This window comes from Momordica charantia (genome assembly GCF_013281855.1).
Source record: "Momordica charantia cultivar OHB3-1 chromosome 5 unlocalized genomic scaffold, Mcharantia_2.0 BLBB01000005.1, whole genome shotgun sequence".
Taxonomy (NCBI): domain Eukaryota; kingdom Viridiplantae; phylum Streptophyta; class Magnoliopsida; order Cucurbitales; family Cucurbitaceae; genus Momordica; species Momordica charantia.
The window spans coordinates 19,340,408-19,361,336 of record NW_028275163.1 but is presented as its reverse complement, the minus strand read 5'-3'; the positions used below and the strand labels follow the sequence as shown (position 1 = coordinate 19,361,336).

Here is a 20,929-nt window from a genome sequence, read left to right as displayed (position 1 = left end):
AGAAAATATTAATAAAACTTTTCAGATTTTTTAGGCTTGTGCAGAAAGAATATTCACGATAACGACATATGTTTTCTGAGGTTAGTAATGGAATGTACTGATTGGTTAGGTACAACTTGATGTGCACTAAATTGGTTTTGTGGTGCACTGAAGCTACCTCGGGCGGGAATTATGTAAATGTTCATTTGTTACATTTAATGGCATTTTGGTCATTTCACCTGCGTCTGACACATCATCAATGCTAAAAGTGGGTTAGTTGAGTACTGTGAAGGGGTGGGTCATAATTACGCTGTTCGTCTTCTGCTTCTTTGTTTGAAATCGATCTAGTTTCATCGTCTTCTCCATTTATCTTCTCATTCTCCGTTCGAAATCGCTCGAGGTAAGTTTGATTTCTGTTAGATTTTGTTCTTTTCCATCACATTGAAAGTTAGGGCTTCAATTTTCAACTCTGTTTAGGAGTTCAATGTTTGATTCTTCTGTCGATTCTGGTGTTCAGATGAACGAATAAATGATTAATGATTAATATGACATCAATTTAGGTTTTGTTTCTCGTGTATTCCGTGTTTCGAAAAATAGGAAAACTGATTGCTGTTTGTGCCTTCTTTGTTCTTGATTTTTTTTTTGTATTTTTATGTCGATATGGTCTCTGTGTGTGAGGGTGTGAGGTTTATTCGAAATATGTCTGTATGAGGTTCATTTGAAATATTTGAGGTGGTGGGGTGGGAGGTTGAAGAAGAAGTGCTCTCTATTATTTTTCTCGGGTTCGACCTCGGCCGAGGTTGAGCCTGAGGTATTGAAAGATGTTCAACCTCGATGTTGAGCCTAAGGTTGAGCCTCCTCAATTACCAACCTCGAGGTGAACATCGAGGTACCCTCGGGCTCACCCTCGCCCGAGGTCGAACCCGAGAAAAATAACAGAGAGTGCATGTTCGTTATTTGAACTTTGTTTGTTTGAATCTCAGTGTGCATGTTTGTTTGCATTTACTTATAGGAAATGGAAATGGTACCGAAGGTCCCTCCCGCGATGTATGCCTCGTCCCAAGTGTCTTGTCTATCGCACCTAGCAAAAACAGCCCAGGATATTAAAGAGAAACTTACCCCCCGTCAGCTTCGTCTTTTTAGGAAGACTATTTGGCTATCTCATTGATGTGGATCTAGTATTTAACGGGCCGTTAATACATAGCTTGTTACTTAGGGAGGTATTGGTAGAAAATAGTAGTCCGGACACCATTAGTTTCAACTTGTTGGGGAGTAAGGTGTCATTCGGTCGGAGAGAATTTGACCTCATAAGCGATCTAAAATATTCGAGAGCACACGTTAGGAAAGACAGGTTTCCTGCTAGGCTTGAAACCTTGTACTTCGATGATGACGTAAACCTGACCTTGGCCAATTTGGAGAAGAAGTACAAAATGTTACGGTTTGATGATGATTGGGACGGGGTGAAGGTCTCAATTGTGTACTTTGTGGAACTAGTACTTCATGGACGGGAGAGAAGTTTGAAGTTTGACAGTAGTTTGCTAGGAATAGTAGATGATGGGGAAGTTTGCTGCAATTATGACTGGGGATCCATATCGTTTGAGAAGACAATAAGAAGTCTTCAATGAGCACTGACGAGTAAGACAGATGATGGGAGGTTGAGGAAAGCGTACAGTCTGTATGGTTTCCCGTGGGTGTTTCAGGTAAATAAATATCATATAATTACCATATTTATTTGGACCCACAAATGATTGCTAACATTCTCTATAATTTATATAGGTGTGGGGGTATGAGACGATATCTTCCCTGGATGGACGAGTTGCTATAAAAGTTAATGATGACATGGTACCCCGCATGCTCCGGTGGAGGTGTGTTCGTTCGATAGGATCGCTGATGCTGGAAAGAGACATATTCCAGTCAACAACAGTAAGTGATTGACTTTATCATGCATTTGTTTTCGAACCACACCTCAGTGATATCATATTTCGTGCAGGCCACAGCAAAGAGCTTGGAATAAACTGAATCAGAGACGATATTTTTTAATAGGACATTCGAACCACCAGAATCCAATGATGTGGAAAATGATGAAGAAGGGCTCCAAAGTCCGCGACCCCCATGCGAGGGCCACGACGATGTGATCGAATGTCCACCGGTCGATGATATTGAAGACAGAGAGGGCACAAATAAGAAGAAAGAAGAAGAAGAAGAAGATAAAAAAGAAGGTGTATAAGCGGTTAGGAAGGTTGGACATGTGTATCGATGCCGTGGAAAACAGGCTCAAGGGTGTGGAAGGTGAGTTAAAGTCCATACGAAAGTATTTGCGACGGCTTGCCAAGGTAGGTAGACAAGTTTATTAAATTTTGTATTCCGTATGTTTTTTAAAATTTGGATGGTGTGATATGTCATTTGATGTACAGGGTCAACTAGTCGATCCTGCTGAAATGCGAAGAGCCAAAGTAGGCGGTCATGCTGGTGGAGCAGGCCACATGGACGTCGACATGGTAGAGGTTCACCAAGTCCAAAATGCATCTGATGACCCGAAAGAACCAGAGGTTCACCAGGTCCAAAATGCATTTGATGTCCCAAAAGAACCAGAGGTTAACGAAGTACTGAAGGTCAACATTGGAGATGACGCAGGGGTTCGAAACGTGGAAGAGGTTGAGTCAGACTCGAACCAGTTACAGACACCGACGCCAGAGGTATCGAACTGTACATCATATACTTCATTTTGTCAATCTGTCGAGGTTTTAACTCGTTTACTTTCAGTCCCAATATGTCGATAGTGCATCGGCAACAAACGAGGTCGTACCAGACCAATCACAACATGTAGACTCAGACGAAGTACGTCTCATATCACAACCATTGCCACGTCCCAAAATTCAGCGACCACAACGGGAAAGGAGAGTACCATGGAAGTTGCGTGCGTTGGTTGAAGTGAAGGTGGACGGAAAACGACATAAGGTCATACAATACAATCCAGTTGTGGATATTCCGAAAGAGGAGGATGACAAATTTCAGGTCTGGCTAAATGACCATGACAAACGTTCAACGTGAAAGACCGCATACTCCATCAGGAATAAGGCCTGGTTCCGCAACCTATTAAGGCCAAATAACTGGTGCACAGCCGAGGTAAGTGGTCATTAACCACACTAAATGTAGTAAATATGTATACGTTCATGTTTATAAATTGGGTACTATTCATAGGTCGTCGATGAGCTGTTCATGTTAGTGCGGAAGAAGCTTGAGCAGCAGCCTGACCTGTGTTCTCGGAAGTTCACAACTGGCGATCTAGTTCTTGCGGTACGTGTGTTCATGCCTATCCACTAATTTCAAATTGGTCATAGCGCATAGGTTGATGACTCATTGGGTTAAGTTTGACGTTACAGAACTACTTCAGACATAAGGACGGTCTATATGCATGCATGCAATCTTGTAGTTCATTGCCTTCAAAAGTAGCGGCCGAGTACCATTGGGACAGGAGGGACAAGAGCATCATGGGTTATACTGACGGCACTCATACGGACTACCCTTTGAGGTGGATGGAAGTGGACGCCATATATCTCTCATTTAACATCAGGGGCAAACACTGGGTAATGGTATGTATCGACCTCGAGAAAGGTGAGATCGTAGTATGGGACTCCTTGACTTCAATGACCACGGATCATGCTATGGAGGATCATTTGAAGGTAATGCGCACCATCATCCCAGTAATGCTCTTCAAATGTGATGTTATGAAAGTCTGACCCAATCTACCGATCCAACCATGGCGGATTCGACGAGTTATGTCAGCACCACAGCAGCTTGGTGGTGGTGACTGTGGGATTTTCTGCGTCAAGTATTTTGAGTACGATGTAACCGGGTCCGCATTGGATACTCTAACACAGTCTAGGATCGCATACTTTAAGAGGCAACTTGCTTTTCAACTTTGGGCGAATAGACCTATTTTTTGATATTCCATTAGAATTGTTTTCTTATTTTGTACGTAACTTAGTTAAATTTGATAATACGAATGAATTTAAGTATATTGACTATGATTTAACAAGGACTCGTTTAGATACATTGAGACAAAACATCAATTATTAATGGAGTTTAGGACTGCGTTTTCAATATTAGGATAATTCTAATCTTTATTTCTGAAGAACATTGTATTTTACGGTCGAGGTAAGCTGGTTCACGCTCGAGGTTTTTTGCACAACTGAAAAAAATACCAACCTCGGTATCTACCTCGACCGAGTTCGAGCCCGATAATATTGGCAGAACTGAAATAAAGAACAACCTCCATATTAAATGTACAGAACTTTAATCTTTATTTTTGTAGCTTATTGAATTTTACGGTCGGGGTCGACTATAACTTGGCCGAGAATTATGGAATCAAGAAAAATATGTGGCGGTGGCGTCCAACACGAGGAACAAATTTTGGTGGCTTAATCGTCCTCGGCACATAGTCATCCGGTAAAATCCAATATTCTTCATCTCCGACGGGGGTACACGGGTTCGGCGTAACCAAGTATGAGGGTTTCGATTCGGTACCATTTTGTTCTGCATTACAAAGCACAATTGAAAGACAATTAGAGATGTAATATATATATATATATAATATACATCAACCTCGGTCGGGAAACATATTTTCTCGCTCGAGGTGGAGTTCAATATGTAGCCAAGCCCGAGGTAAGTTTAACAAACATTTCGTTTTGAAAACCTTTGACCTCGGTCCAGAAAGTTTAGTACCTCGCCCGATGTTCATCAAAAACCTGAATCTCGACCGAGAATCAAATCACCTCGCTCGAGAATGACCCGACAATTAAAACGCATAGTGCAAGAGGAAGAACATATGAGTTTAAAATAAAATAACAAAAGTTATTGTTACTCCGACTGTAACAAAAATAAACCAAACGAGGATCAAATAAAAACACATGTGTTCAAATGTAGACATCAAGCAAGATTAATGCGCAAAAGGAGAAAGCATAAAAAATAAAGAACTACTTCTCCCAAAATCTTGAAACTTGTAAAGAGAATATTCACAATACTTTTCAGAGTTTTTAGGATTGTGCAGAGAGAATATTTACGATAAGGACATATGTTCTCTGAGATTAGTAATGGCATGTACTGATTACTAAGGTACAAGTTGGTGTGCATTAAATTGGTCTTGTCGTGCATTGAAGCTACCTCGGGCGGGAATTTTGCTACCTCGGCCGAGAATTATTCCAGCGGTCATCTGTTACATTTAATGGCATTTTGGTCATTTCACCTGCTTCTGACACATCATCAATGCTAAAAGTGGGTCATTTGGGCACAAATAAAGGGGGTAGGTCATCTGAGCATTTCAAAAACTTTTGAAGGTCATTTGAGCCAATTTCCCCACCCTTTAATTGTGGTCAAAATTGAAATCAAGTTATCATCTAAAAAAAATAAATCAAAATAAAAAAATGGACAAAATAAACTTTTTGGTCTTCAGTTTGAGCTAAAATTTCTATTTTGTCCCTAAGTTAAAAAAAAAATTTAGTCACAATGTTTAAAAAATCTATATCTATACTATATCTAAATGGGGCTATGGAGGAGAATCTTTGTCTCCCCATTTTGCCCCCAACTTTTTAATATATACCTATTTTGCCCTTCAAATTTCTACAAGGGACACAACTGTTCGAGTTAAAGTGTCTGTTGAGATAACAAATCCAAAAAGTTGTGACCATTCGATGAAACAAGGAGTTTAATCCAAAAGAGTTGTAACCGTTCGGTGAAAATGTGTGTTGAAAGAAGTTAATCTAATGAAAATTACAACTATTTGATGGAGCGATGCATCTATCCACGTATAGGTGTCATAGCAAATAATCTATAAAATAAAAGATTATGTCTTTTTCTTTTATGACCTAAAACTCATTTCCAAAATATTAATGAAGATTTTCTTATCTTCATGAGTGAAAACTGAACCATGTCAAAAGAATATTTGAGATTCCATAAATATATTTAATCGATTGAGAGGCAGAGTAACAAAATCATGTATTCGTATTATCTTCCTCTTTTATTTCTTTTAGATTATTTTAATATTTTTACGTGGATTACTTTTAAGTTATATATTCATGATACCTTCGTGTTTTAATATTTAGTTAATGTTATTTTCAAGTTTGATTTAATATTTAGTTAAGATTCTTTTCACGTATTAAAATACATTCATGTTATATTTTAGTATTAGTTTTCTTATTTATCTTAATATGACTTTGTGATTGTTGTTCTTATTTTATTTTTCTTGGTCATGTGATTTTTTATTCCACATTTTTTCAATGATTTCATAGCATATATAGTATTCAGTTTCTCTATCAAATTTCAATTCTTTAATTTTGGTTCATTCTTCCTTGTTACATAATATACAAAAGATAAAAGAATGAGTAAATAATTTAAGAAAATACACAACAAGATTATTGTTGTTTTCTTAAAAAAGAAAAATTGACAACGAATAATATATTTTATTTGAAACAAAATATTAGTACCATTTAAAAGTTTTGTTATCCTATATGTTAAATTGGTAGAAATATTATATTAAATATATTTTATTTGAAACAAAATATTAATACATTTAAAAGTTCTTGCGTTGTTATTCTATATGTTAAATTATTAGAAATATTATATTAAAATATTTATAACCACGTGCAATGCACGTGATATTAACTAGTAATTCTAAAAGGTCATTAGATTAAACTTTCATTAATATCATTAATGGAATGCTTGTGTGGCAATATACAAAAGTTATGCATTTACATGTCACTTCTAATGTAATAAAAAGAAAAAAAATCTTGCAATTATATATTTTAGAAAAATAAATTTAAAAATGGATAAAAAAAAAATCAACATGTCTATAGTAAACAAAATTTAGTTGACTAACCATGCTTTAAAAGTGAAATCTTTGCATTTTCCATCAGCACTATAAATCTATGTGAAAAATTACTATTCTCGTCAACCATTTATGTCAATTTTAGTATATATGTTCAATAATTTACGGTAGCTTCACGAGTATTCTACACGTGTTTTTCATGCTTAACAAATATTCCGACATAGATATATCCAATAAATGTACGACTTATATTCAATTCATTCAATAAGTATCTAATGCATACCTATTATGCTAACAAGTCTCCGACAAGTATCGAGAATGTCGGAACATCGGACACCGACACATTATCCAAACTAAACTATCCCTCTAAAAACTATTAATTTAATTTAATTTATATTTTCCCGCCAAATGAATAACATTATAAAAAAGAAAAAAGGAAAAGGAGACGGAAGATCAACAATGGGAACTGTGTAAATGCGAAGAAGGAAGAAGCGTGTGTGGGCCCCACATCCCGCCTTCCTTGTAATAACATATAACGTATAACCCCAACGATCCCAAAAAAACACGTCCTTCCTTATTTGTCTGTCTCTCTCTCTTCCCCCAAAAGTCGCTTCCGATTTCAATTCCATATTCGAATCTCTCTCGCCAGTAATCTAATCAGTATCTTTTCCGCAGAAAGCCACTGGTGTTCTTCCACTCTCACACAGCAACCTAATTCGTGAAAGTTTCTTTAATCGTGTTTTCAGGAACAAACGCAAGAACAATCTGCTTCCGGTGAGTTTTCCAACCCTCTTTTAGCCTTTTTCTTTCCGTTTTAGCGTTTTCTCTCTTTCTTTGTTTAATTAGTTACCGGAACTCGATCGGAAGTAGTAGTCTATATTCCGGTGTGTGCTGAAGGTTCTTTATGTTTACTTGTTCTTTTTTTTTCTTTTTTTTCTTGCTCTCTGTGTTAGTCGAGGTTTTGTGCATGATGGAGGAGAACGGTAATCTGGTTGTTGCGCCGGATTGGAGAGCGGAAATCAATACCGAAGCCAGACGGAAGATTGTCGATTCAATGTAAATCTCTCTCTAACTAAATCGATCGTTATTGTGCTCTATTCTGTTTTCACGTATTGGTGTTTACGATTCGTTTTATTGGTTTCTTGCAATGTACTGACTAGTCGAGTTTGATTCGGTAGCTGCGGATTGATATTTGCTTCTTTGGTTAAAAAGTTGCATTTATTATTTGCTGAGCGGAACTAATTTTTATGTGTAACGTCTCGCGGAAGAAGACGCGTTTTCCTGATTGATTCTGTTGTTGACTGGAAAATTTCGAGGCACTGTTTAAGTTTCTCTTTCCTGTCTCTGATTCTATTGGTTTCTTGCAATGTAGTAACCAGTAGAGTTCGATTCCATTCCTGCTGCCGGTTGATATTGATTTCTTTGTTTGAAAAGGCACAGTTATTATTGGCTGATTGCAACTAAAACTTTTTGTAATGTTGTATGGAAGAATATGCGTTTTCCTGATTTTCTTGTTGACTTTAGAGTTTTTAAGGCATTGCTTAAGTTTATCTTTGCTGTCTCAAATTTTATTGACAACAGCATGATGTTATAGATGCGCAAAGTTGAAGGAACAGTGGCCTGCGTACGGTCATGATGGCATAATTTCGGAAGGAATTACCAACCTTGCGATGAAATTTGAGGAGGAGATGTTTAATAAAGCAAATTCTAAGGTACATTAGTAATTTTCTCTATTTTCTGGTATCTAACTGTTCTCTTTCCTGCTCTGACTTTTGAGACGCGATGTGAGCAATACTATGCTTCCAAGTCCTAAATTTGTTCCAATTTTCAACATATGAAATCTTCTTTACTTCAAACTGCTTATGCCTCTCAGGATCATTATATCTATAATATAAGCAGAAAGATGAGTAGGATCGAAAATCGCCATGAAGGCTCCTCAAGCATTCAAGATCATCCTGCCTTTTCCTCTGACAAATCTGTAGTGCAGAAAAAAAAGGAGGCTGTTTTTGTAAGCCAGCCTTTGCCACAGATGACTAATCAGCCATATCCCCGGCCGATGGTGCATAATCAACGACAGCAGCTGGCAGCCCCTAATCCTCTTTTGCGGCAAAATATTATGCAGTTAACACCACAGTCGCATGAACAACTACAAAGACAAAATCTGAATGCCAGACAGTTGCATCAACAATTTGGGATGCACAGTCAAAGTTGTGTTCGTCCACAAAATACATTGATTTCACCATGTCGACCACTGGGTTTGCAGAGTCGAGATTCTGGAGTTTATATACCCCCACAAATGTTCCCACCACATTCAGAAGTTATGAACTTGCAGCCCAATGAGAATTTAAGAGCCCAAATAAAGGAGGTATTCGATTCTGCTTATATTTTAATCTTGGGTGTGCCCAGATATGTAAATAGGTAGATTGCTTGTATATCTGTATTATACGTATTGCATTCTGAAAGTGAAGCCTTACATAACAGGAAGTAATAGGTGAAGATGTGCAGGCCTCCAAATTCGTACAACCACACCATACGCCTCGAGGTCCCAACACTATGATTGAGCAACATAAGCAACACCAGTCCATGGGAGTTTCTGCAGGTATGTTAAAGGTTCTGAAATTCCTACTAGAAATCAACACTATCACTTTAACCCGAGGAAATATCGAGGACGTAGGAGGATTTTTGTTAACAATCTGTTCCTTCCATTCACCTTTTTGCATTCATGATATTTTTAAAGAAATTGTTCACGTCCTGTTTAAGAACAGGTTTTGTTTGTAAAAGTTAAGCTGGTATACTAATACTATACACTCCTTTTATTTTAATTTTCACTTTTTAAAAGTTATTTTGAAATTTTACCCAAGTTTAAAAACCAAAGTTTAGATATTTGGAAATTGCTTTTTTAAAAAACAAAGGTCAGAATTTGATAAATATTCTGAGAAAAGTAGAGTAGGAATCAAAGAAACTGTTAGTTTATATGAAATTTTATGTTTAACTTTTAAAAATAGAAAATTAAAATAAAGTAATTATATAATGATACTTTAATTACTACTCTCCATCCTATGGGGAAAGAAGATATCACAATTTATAATTTCACAGATTATTTTGCTTTTAAATTTTCTTTCTTAGAAAGTTCCTTTTAACTCGAGCAACTTTGTATCTTAGAAATACGGAGCTTTGTTCTTCTACTTCTCTGAATAATATTTTGGGTTCTACCTTTAATTTTTTTGGCTTATCTTTCATTTCATTACACAGTTCTAATAGAGAATCCAAAGGGAGAAGATTGGCATGATCAAGCATATAATGAGGTAATTCTAATTTGTTTACTAGCATTACTGTCACATTATTGTTAGCTTATGCATAAATAAAAGCATTAATTTATTATTATTATTCATGAACCTCTATTTCTAGGATTATGCGAGAAATGTAGCCTCAGAAAATTCAGGAAGTTATAAAAGGCTGACCAATCGAATATATAATCACAAGGGGTGGCTTGGGTGTTCTCTTTAATTTGTTTTTTAGTTTGAAGAACTATTGGTAAAACTATTGTTTTCTTATGTTTTCATTTATTTCTTAATATACTAATTTTTTTTAATATATCGTATTTAATCAATTAATATTTAAAAACAGTGGCGACAATACGTGAATGGCTAATTAAAAAATATAAAAGAAAAACGTGAAAAAAAATCTCACTATTATTTGTCGTTTTGAATAAAATAGACAGAAAAAAATTTCTTTTATAAAGACTCTTTGGTCTTGTGTTTTTTGGAGGGACTCGTTTGATGTGGACACAGACTCTTTCTTTTTAGTTAAGAAGGTGGTTGAGGGGCTTGTTCTCTTTCCTTGAAGGTCCTATGAGAAATCTTTAGCAGACCGTTGACCTAACAGTGTGTAATTTCACTCCCTCGATTGATTGTGGACTTCCCTTTAGAGATGACAATTAAACGCTTTCAATCAACAAAACCTTCATTTGTCTCAATGTTAGCCATTAATTAGGACTAGGCTTGAAATATTATCAGGATATTAAGAAAATTGTAGTTATTAGCTTTGGGAGAATGTAACTAATTTCAATGCTTATTATGGTGAATCAATAATAGAGACTAAACGCATAGGTTTTTATGATGTGATCTCGTAGTTTGTTTTTAAGATTTTATAGATTATTTGTACAATTTAACTTTATGTTCACTCCACATCACTAGAGTTCTATTTTTGCCACTTTATAATTAAGTCTTAAAGGCAATTGCACTTCACACACTTAAAAATCCATCGTTGGATCATAATATATTGAAATGATTAAATTTATTCTATCTTAGTATCTTATGTTTTGGAGAGTTATTATTATTTTTTAAGCTATTATGTATATTTTATTCTTTTTATCTTTTTTAGCGTTGGAATCTCTAATAATCTCACTCTTATTTGCTTTTCCTATAAATCTATTTAGAACATCATCAGGTTTGTGAAAAAATTATGTACAGAGATTTGTTCTTCAGTTAACTCATAAATTAGTTAGATTCTAAATCATTCATTGGGATTTTTGTTTCTTTTTTCAGTTTTAGGACTTCCTCATTTTTCATTGAAGACAGTTTTTGTCGAAAAATTCCAACAAATATTTCCCAAGATCAGTTCTCTTTTTTTATTCCTCCATTGTATACAAGTGCAATAGTCTTATTCGGAGAGATGGATTTCAGTATAATTTGGTCGAAATTCCTATTGCCGGTGATCGCATAACAAATTTGAAGTGGCTACAATTTGCTTTCAAATATGCGTAATACTCTGGGCTGCATATCCCGAACCTCTACTCAATCATAAAGTTCCATTCTTGACTGTAGTCTAACATCTACTACGGATGTTGTTTGAATTGATTCTCTTTCTGGAGTTGATTGAGACTTTTTTTCTCTTTTCTTTTTTGGTAATGATTTATGGAATCATTATGGATGTCAACTTTTGATATTAATTTGAATGAAGTGCTAAGCCACTTCATTTTCTTACTACAGATGCAGGGCTTGAAGATGACATGCTTACCTCTTTTGAAGGAGTCATATGAGAGGGCAGCTAAACTGTGTCTAGAGGTACTCAATCGAGACACTTTTTGTGTTCCCATTCTGTGCTCTTTCCTTAATTCTCGATGGATCTTACTTCTGATAGGTAGGACAAACAGAGCAGATCCAGAAGTGCAAGAACCACATGAGTTTAATGCAAAAAATGACGAACTTTTTGGAATTGCCAAGGGATAAAATCACATATTTCACCAAAGAGAAGTTTTATCAATCTATGAAATCAATTGAGAAATTCGCGAAAGCCCATGAGAATAGGAATACGTTTCTTGTCAATAAGCAGCAGCCCCTACATGGGCAGCCAGGCATTAGTCAGTCTCATATAAACCCAGTTCAGCGAAGTGATAATGCGAACCCCCATTTTCAACCTTTGAACTTGGCTGCCACTGGCTCTTCTGATAGTTCCTCTCCTAGAACACCAAGTGAAATAGGTTCCTCGAGGCCAGAAGCAAACAGGATTCAGAAAAATCTGTTGCAGAAGAGGCAGCAGCCAGAAATTATCAAGCAAGAATTTCAGTCCTCATGGATACAGCAGATGCAGAAGTCGACAGAAAGCATCCAAGCCATTAATAGATCAGGAGTGTCTTTGCAGAATCATTTGAACTCAAAACATTCTCCTCAATCTCATGAGGAGGCTTCACAGCTTTCTAAGATTGCTGAGCGAGCACTTTCAAAAGATCCTTGCTCTTCAGTGTATGGAAGAGATGGAAGAGCTTCTCCTACTCCATCTTCCTCAACAGTTGGGCTTGGAAAAAGTTCTTCTAATGTTTCCTGCCTTTCAAGTTTGAACTTCCAATACCCTGAAACCCGTAATTCTGTTAACTTACTTAATTCCAAAACCAAAATCCAAGTCAAGTCTCATGAGATCAGAAGCTCTGGCATATCGACTTCCCAGTTTGCCGAACCTACTAGTCTTGGAAGCAGTCAGCATTTGTCTACAGCAACTCAGCCACTTAATCGCCTGCTTAAAGCAGTAAGTTTATGTTGTGTACAATAATATTAAATCAAATGCATCTTTCAAATAGACCATTGAACATTCTACTATTAAAAATAATGTGGATTGACATATGTTTATTTTGCAAGTGCATGATCATTCCTATTTTTCCCTTAGGCTCTTCCCGTAAGTTGATTCTGAGAAATTCTCTCGAATTTTGCAGGTCGACTCAATGTCAGATCAAGCATTGAGAACAGCTATATCAGGAATAAGTTCAGTTGGTAATATGTGTGACACAGTAACAGAACCGTCAGTTTTTGGAACAAGGTGTCACCAAAAGGCAGCCCATTTAAGCTTGCAAGATGGATTTGGTTCCTCAAATAATATGAAGCGAAAAATATGTGCAATAACCTTAAATGACATGCCATCTCCGTGCAGCGACAACGATGGCTCCGAATTAACAGTTACATCAAGAAGCAAGAAGCTCAAGAAACTGGTATGCTTCATCTCTATCTAGTCCCTTTGAAACATGTATTTCTGCTCTCTTTTTTCTTGTCTTATGAAGTTATGCTATAAATTGTGCAACTGCAGACCGACAATGCCCTATTGGAAGAAATGAGAAACATAAACCAACGTTTGGTTGAAACAGTCCTAGAATTAGATTCCGCTCAGAATGTCAATAGGCGATTCGCCAATGCAGGTACCGTTGTTCGATGTACATATAGTGCTGTCAGTGATCGTAACAATTTGATGTTCCATTTTGCAAACACACTAAAAGTGAGTAGGTCTCTAGCTATTTTTCTGTTCTCTTGTTTTTCAGCTCGTAAACTAAATGAAAACTTTGACCGAAATGTTTCTGCAAATTTGTTGCCCCCAGTTGCCAGTGCTTTCTGTGAAGCTGCTTGTGCCTCTTGATTATCCAGAAGATTACCCTGTATTCCTAAGCAAATTTAATACAGATTGCGGGTATGAGATTTCTTGATTATTCAGAAGATTACCCTGTATTCCTAAGTATTATTCAATTAATGCACTAGCTTACTCAAACCTATTCCTGACTTGTTGTGCATATGTTTACAGCAATGAGGATGAAGAATGTAGAGATCTGTCGAGGAAGGCGACGTCGATGTTACGAGCATTCCTCCGCACCGCTCCAGAACGCTTGTCTCTTGGAGAGTATGCAAGGGCATGGGATCAGTGTGCTCGTTATGTGGTTTCTGAGTATGCTCAACGTACCGGCGGGGGATGCTTCAGCTCTCGGTATGGGACTTGGGAGGACTGCGTCGCGGCTACCTAACGACCTCCCTTCAATTCCACCGGTGCTGCATCAGATTGAAGCATTTTGGTAATAATGTATGTTGTTGTGGAAGTTAATGTATGGAACACTGCACACAGGACTCGTAGATATAAAGAAGAGATTCACATTATTATACTTGTTGGTTGAGATACAATGTCTTTTTTTTTTTTTTTTTTTTTAATGTTAGTTTTATGTATGTTGCAAGTACATTACAAGTTCTTTCTTTCTAATATGAGAGGAGCCTTCTGTTTTTTGGTTTTTGGTTCTAATATGAGAGTGAGTTCACTCACCACCCTTATAAATAAAATTGGGGTTCAAAAGTTGAATTGCTATTTCTTGGATCAATAAGATTTATTTTTTAAAACTATTTTTAGATTAAACACTTTTTAATAATTTTTAAAGTTGATACTCAACTGCTAAATCTACGGCCAAGTAAAAGCATTCATAACACAAAAAAAAAAAAAACATGAAATACAACTATATCTTTTACTAAACTTTTTTATTTTTAGAGGCTAACCAAATGCTCCTTTAGCATCTTCATTCCCGATTTTGTAGTTTTAGTATTGAGTTTTCAAAAATTTTAATTTAGCTTCAAAATGTCATGAGATAGTTCAATTTTGTACATGAATCTATTTTTTCCCCATAAAATACAATAATATTAGCTAACTAAGCAATTTTTTTTTGGATATTATTAACATTCAAATTTCGGTCGAGATTTGACGAATTTTCGGCCGAAATCTTAATTAATCAACAACCTTTCAATTAATGCATACACCTAAACATTTAACGTTCAGAGAAAAATACCTACGAAATTTTAATTCTCCACCAGTTCTTTTTGTACTTTGCTTTCAGATAACACAACAAAAGGAACATTGTACTCTCAACACTTAGGGTTGTTGTAATATCAAGGTCAATCCTCTGTCCATCTCAGCACTTAGGGTTGTTTCTTTTACATGCACACGGACAAGGTAGGAGCTATTTGTTTTACAAATGGTGTTCTGTTTATGTTAATGCATAGAGTGAACCTTTTGGTTTATACATATATATATTTTTTTTGTTAAAAAAAAAGCAAGATAGAGTTCATGTTGACTGTGAAATCTGGAATTTTATATTAACATCGCCCGAAATTTGAAGTTTTTCGCCCGAAATATTGAAGTCGTAAGAACATCACCCAAAATGTCAATGATTCTCGCCCGAAATCATGAAGTTGGAAGAATCTCGCCCGAAATTTTACTGAATCTCACCCGAAAATTGTCATATAGTCTAAATTTTTATTTCTTATAATGCTCGTATTTTATTTTAGTTTATAATTTTATATATGTTTGCAGGATGCCTCGTCTGTTTGTTAGTTACGGTGGTCAGTGGAATGAGGCACAATCTGTTTATGACGGTGGAATTATGGGAGGGTTGGATGTAGATGATAGTATAACATATGATGAGCTCATAAGTGCGATGTACAAGCTCACCAATGTAGATATTGATAAGTTCAATATTGTGATACAGTGTTTATATAAATTTCATTGCCAAGTACCAAATTATTACATTTTTTATGATTACAGCCTTAGTTTTTTCTTGAGAGGCCCTCCACATCCCTCCGAAGTACTATTGTATGTATCCGTGATACCGAAGCAGAGACACGGCAGTGGCAGCAGTTCAAAAAATCCCATCAGTTCAGCATGTCAAGCATTCCATTCATTTCCTTACCAGCTAAGGCAAGATATCCCAATTCCTATTCCTATTCATTCAACGCTACCTGGTGTTGGTCTCTCATGTTCTGTCCCATCGATAACACCGTTGACTGATAATGTGGTCCCATACAACTTAGGTGATGATGAACTAAACTACCATAGTCAATGGGATGCCGATGATGATAATGATGGGTATAATGATGAGGCTGAAGATAACGATGGGGATAATGAGGAAGGTGACGAATTTGAGGCTGATGATGCTGAGTTTGAGAACGACGTTGGGATTGACAATGAAGTTGAGGTAGAGCCAGTGGATGTATATGCCACATCTTCTGCACCCTTTCATGAAGTGAACAGAGTAAGTATGAATGCAACTTGTGCCACTAATCAAGCTTCTTGCTCTAGAGATATATCCAGGACAGTTGATGAACTTGGTTTGACCTCAGAAGAGATTGTAGTAGGGAGTACTTTTAAATCAAAGGTAGAATTGCAGTTCAATCTATCGATCTTCGCAATGAAACTGAACTTTGAATACCGAGTGAAGAAATCTACGAAGAGTTTGCTAACTGTTGGATGTTGCGGGGATGGATGTAAATGGGGCATGCGTGCGAGGAGGATTTAAGGTTCTGATACCTTCCTCATCTCCAAGTTTTTTGGTGTGCATAATTGCAAAGGCGAGGTAATGAAACATGATCACAGACAAGTCCGAAGTCGTGTGGTTGGTCAAATCATAAAAACCAACTTCGAGGATCCAAATTGTCGTTATAGGCCGAAGGATATTGTTAACGACATGCGCAAAAATTATGACATTAACATCCAGTATGAAAAGGCGTGGCGTGCAAAAGAAGTAGCCTTGGACCTTTTGATGGGTTCCCCCAAGAAGTCTTATACTCTGCTGCGTAAATATGGCGAGGCGTTAAAATTTGTGAACCCAGGTACGATATTTAATTTGAAGCTTGAGGATGATAAATATTTTCAATATGCATTCATGGCCCTTGGATGCTCTATAAGGGGGTTTAGAAGCTGCATTCGATCAGTTCTTGTCATTGACGGTGCTCATCTGAAAGGAAAATATAAAGGTGTAATACTTATTGCCTCTTCTGTTGATGGTAATAATCAGATTTATCCAGTAGCGTTTGGAATCGTTGATAAGGAATCAGACAACTCTTGGACTTGGTTCTTGGATCAAGTGAAGAGTGCGATTGGAGAGGTAGATGGATTGGTTTTCGTGTCCGACCGGCATCAAGCCATTAATAACTCTGTAGCTAATGTATTCCCTAATGCTGAACATGTTAGTTGCATGCATCACATCAAGATGAACCTTAATGATAAGTTCAAGAACGAGGGCATGCAGATGTTGTATCTTCAAGCTGCGCAAGCATTCAAGAAATCAACATTTCGGTATTACTGGAACCAACTTGCTGGATTCCCAGAAGTGCAAAGGTACTTACAGGAAGTCGGGTTCGACAAATGGTCACGAGCCTATCAACCTGAATTGAGGTACAACCAAATGACAACTAACATTGCAGAGTCCATGAATGCAGTACTTGTGCATGCACGAGCTTTGCCAGTCACTGCACTGTTAGAAAATTGTCGTGTGCTTCTACAACGATGGTTTTATGAACGGCGGACACATGCAGCCACAATAACATCTTGTCTTACTGAATATGCTGAGGACATTCTAAGACAATCTTCTGAACAAGCCCGACGACACACCATTCGACCTATCGACAATTACGAGTTTGAGGTACACGATGGTAGTAATAAGGTGCGTGTCAATCTGAACAGTAAGACTTGTTCGTGTAAACAGTTCGACTACTACCAGATTCCATGCTCTCATGCTATTGCTGCAGCGGTGCTTCAAAACGTGAACCGTTATACATTGTGTTCATCCAAGTATAAATTGGAGACACTAATTACTGCATATGCTGAACCAATCTATCCACTGGGCAACGAGGAGGCTTGAGTTTTACCGGATAACTTTATCGAACACACCATCGAGCCTCCGAAGTTCGTTCCGAGAGTTGGAGGACGGCAAACTATAAGGATACCGTCAACCGGAGAGCCGCAACAAGTTCATAAGTGCAGCAGGTGTGGGATCCAAGGTCACAATCGAAAGACTTGCTGTCAACCGTTACGAACGAAGGAGATTTAATTGCATGTATTTTGTTTCATTTTGTGTTGTAGTATCTTATGTTAGATAGCAGAATGTTAGATATTAGATATCGGGCGATATTTCGGGATTAATTTGGGCCAAATTGTCACAATTTTGGGGGAGGATAATTCCAGCGATGCAATACTGTACGCTGGAAAATTTCTCGGGCGAAAATCTCAAGAATTCGGGTGAGAAATTATCCAGCGTACAAAATGTATTGCACTGAATTCGGGCGAAAGATGACAGTATCCGGGTCAAATTTCACTCGAAATGGTCTTTAATTCGCCTGAGAAATATTACAGCAATTTAGTAATGCATTCTTGAAAATTACTCGGTCGAAAATTCCACGACTTCGGTTGTAAAAAAGCTTATAATCAATTGTAACACTAATTATAGTCGCGATGTATTCGAAGACATCAAAATTACAAATTATCCATCAACTATGAAGACATAAATAAACAAGTTTGCACGATGTATTCAAATCAGAAAATTGACATGTTCGCCCATAGTTCAATCGCAAATTTTTCCCTAAAAAAACTAATTTTGTCTTGTGTTAAGGTGGTTATATCGAACCCAGTTGCATCATATTCAAAATATTTAACACAGAAAATCCCGTAATCACCAGAGCCAACCTGTTGCGGCGCCGACGTTACATGACGAATGCGCCATGGTAGGTTTGGTAAGGTCGGCTTCTGTACCATAACACCAGCCCTGTGCATCAATGCTGGGAGGACGACACTCATGGGCTTCAACTCAGCCTCCATAACCGATTGCGGGGTGTTCGCCCTCAGTGAATCCCACACGATGATCTCGCCATCTTCCATATCGATGCAAACCATAATCCAATGGTGTCCACCGATGTTGAACGGTAGGTAGACAACATCCAAATCAAGCAACTGCTTCTGGTAGTCTGTGTGTGTCCCGTCTATGTAGTTAAGGATGGTTTTATATTTCTCGGTCCAATTGTATTCCGCTGCAACTCTGGCTGGCACTGCGTTCGGGGCTACCAAACGTTCGTACAGTCCGTCGGTTTGTCGAAAGAAGTTCTGTAATTGATGGTGAAGACATGTTAGAACATAAATTACTATGAATATACGCGGCTTATGAGAACTATATATTACGTACTGCAAGGACTATGTCACCGGTGGTGAACTTTCGACAGCATAGGTCTGGCCGTTGCTCAAGCTTGTTCCGCGTGAACATGACCAGTGAATCCACCACCTGTATAGGGTTACCATTGTTAGCAAATAATAATCATGACGGTAGCATAAATGAGGGTTTCGACCCCGTACCTCACTCGTCAACCAGTTATCCGATGTGAGAAGGTCACGAAACCACGTCTTTCCTCGATCACTATAACATGACTTTCTGAAAGAATGGTCAGTATTCGGGTTTGTCATCCATGCATGAAACTTCTCGACTTGATCGGGGGGGACCTGCACGAGTGGATCATACCGAGTAACCTTCTTTCATTTCCCATCCACCAGAACTTGGAACGAACCCCAAAGCTTCCATGGGAGCTTCCTCTTTCGCAACCCTTGTCGAGGTTTAGGCCGTTCAATCGACTGCGAGAGATGTACTACATCCGACTCCACCCGTGACGCACCAGATGTATTCTCGACAGTCTGAGATTGAACATCTCTTGATTTTTCCAGATCCGAGTCGGTGAAATCATCTGCATGTTGGTCCTGCAGAAAATATGTTAAAAGCCGAAGTGCTTCATTAAAAGGTCGACTACGAAGAATAAATACCTCGTCTTCGGACGACTCGGAGTACTGTGAATCTATTATGATACGTTCAACCGGTGTGCACTCGTCCGGACAATCTTGAAGAGGGGCATTCTCGACACGAGCATGTTCGCCTTGGGATACATGCACGCTTTGATCGCCATTCGCATCTTCCTATACGTTCTCTTCATGCACGTCTTGCTTGCACAACAAGTCACGTGCATGTTGCTTCAAATATGACACATGCAGACCTCATTATTACCGGATTAAGACTTATAATTTGAAATGGAAAAGTAATAAAATGTACCTCTCATTCTGGTGTGTGATGGCCACCCGATGTAGCTTCCAATTCAGCTTGCTCCCCCTCGTGATCACAATGAGGTGATTCTCTCTCATGCACGCCTAAATCCGAAGGATCAATGTTCATGTCATCGGTAGATTTTTTAAAACCATCACCACCACTGGGTCCATCACCGCGTCCATCGTCACCGAGCCCATCCAATCCGTCACCCCGTCCGTCACCCGATCCAGTCCGTCTCATATCGTTGGGATCTACAGGTAAACCCTAGAAAATGTACTGACATATTAATAAAAAACAAATATTCAATCGTACGTTAATTATTATAAATGACAAAATACATTACCTTAGCTATTCGGCGAAGAAATTTTCGAATGGATTTCAATTGAGCCTCCATACTACCCATTCGATCGTCCATACGCGTGTCCATGCGCTTCAAACGTTTTTCCACTCTCCTCATACGCACACTGGACATGCGTCCCTTCTTGTCACTCTTACTCCTCTTTGTCTCATTCTCCTCAACCTCCACATCGATGTCATTAACCTTCTCCCCACTCTTATCCTCCTCATTCGCCTTCTCTTTCACACCCTGATCAACATTCACACCTCGTCCCCCAACGTCGTTCTCATTTCCTCCGTGTGCTATCGATGGTTCAGAAACATCGCTTCCATGCAAACCTTCGACCATAACTTCGTCGTCCTCCGCTTCGGGTGGGTCGAAGGGCCTATTAAGGAAGTTCGTCTCCGCATCGGTTGGATTTAATGTTAGCGTTCTTGCCTACAGAAACGGTAAGTTGTCGATGGCGTGAGCATGAGAACTAATTAATAAATAGTTATAACGTAAATTCAACTTACAGTAGAAGATCGAAAAATCTCTCTGGCCAACACGTGATATGCAGTCGAATGGCCACACCTCCACCAGAGAATGCGTGGCACAGCATCCTGACTTACTATAGTCGCAACACGCTCGGAAAGAGAAA

At 38.0% G+C, this 20,929-nt stretch overlaps 2 protein-coding genes across 3 annotated transcripts; both read left to right on the top strand.

The window, feature by feature from the left end:
- The first annotated feature begins 7,371 nt into the window (after positions 1-7,371).
- On the top strand, positions 7,372-14,332 carry LOC111016654 (uncharacterized). Of its 2 annotated transcripts, none has more exons than XM_022292113.2 (12): positions 7,372-7,576; positions 7,756-7,858; positions 8,397-8,514; positions 8,676-9,167; positions 9,284-9,401; positions 10,055-10,107; positions 11,794-11,868; positions 11,945-12,826; positions 13,011-13,283; positions 13,379-13,564; positions 13,665-13,753; positions 13,865-14,332. In XM_022292113.2, the coding sequence occupies exons 2-12, from the start codon at positions 7,770-7,772 to the stop codon at positions 14,079-14,081; spliced, it is 2,592 nt and encodes an 863-aa protein (XP_022147805.1). In that variant the 5' UTR covers positions 7,372-7,576; positions 7,756-7,769; the 3' UTR covers positions 14,082-14,332. The 2 variants fall into 2 exon arrangements, with proteins under 2 accessions (XP_022147805.1, XP_022147806.1); XM_022292114.2 differs by having other exon boundaries at positions 8,384-8,514.
- A 2,119-nt stretch (positions 14,333-16,451) lies between these two features.
- On the top strand, positions 16,452-17,735 carry LOC111016623 (uncharacterized). Its single transcript, XM_022292076.1, has one exon. It carries the CDS (start codon positions 16,452-16,454, stop codon positions 17,733-17,735), a length of 1,284 nt encoding a protein of 427 aa, XP_022147768.1.
- Positions 17,736-20,929: the final 3,194 nt, after the last annotated feature.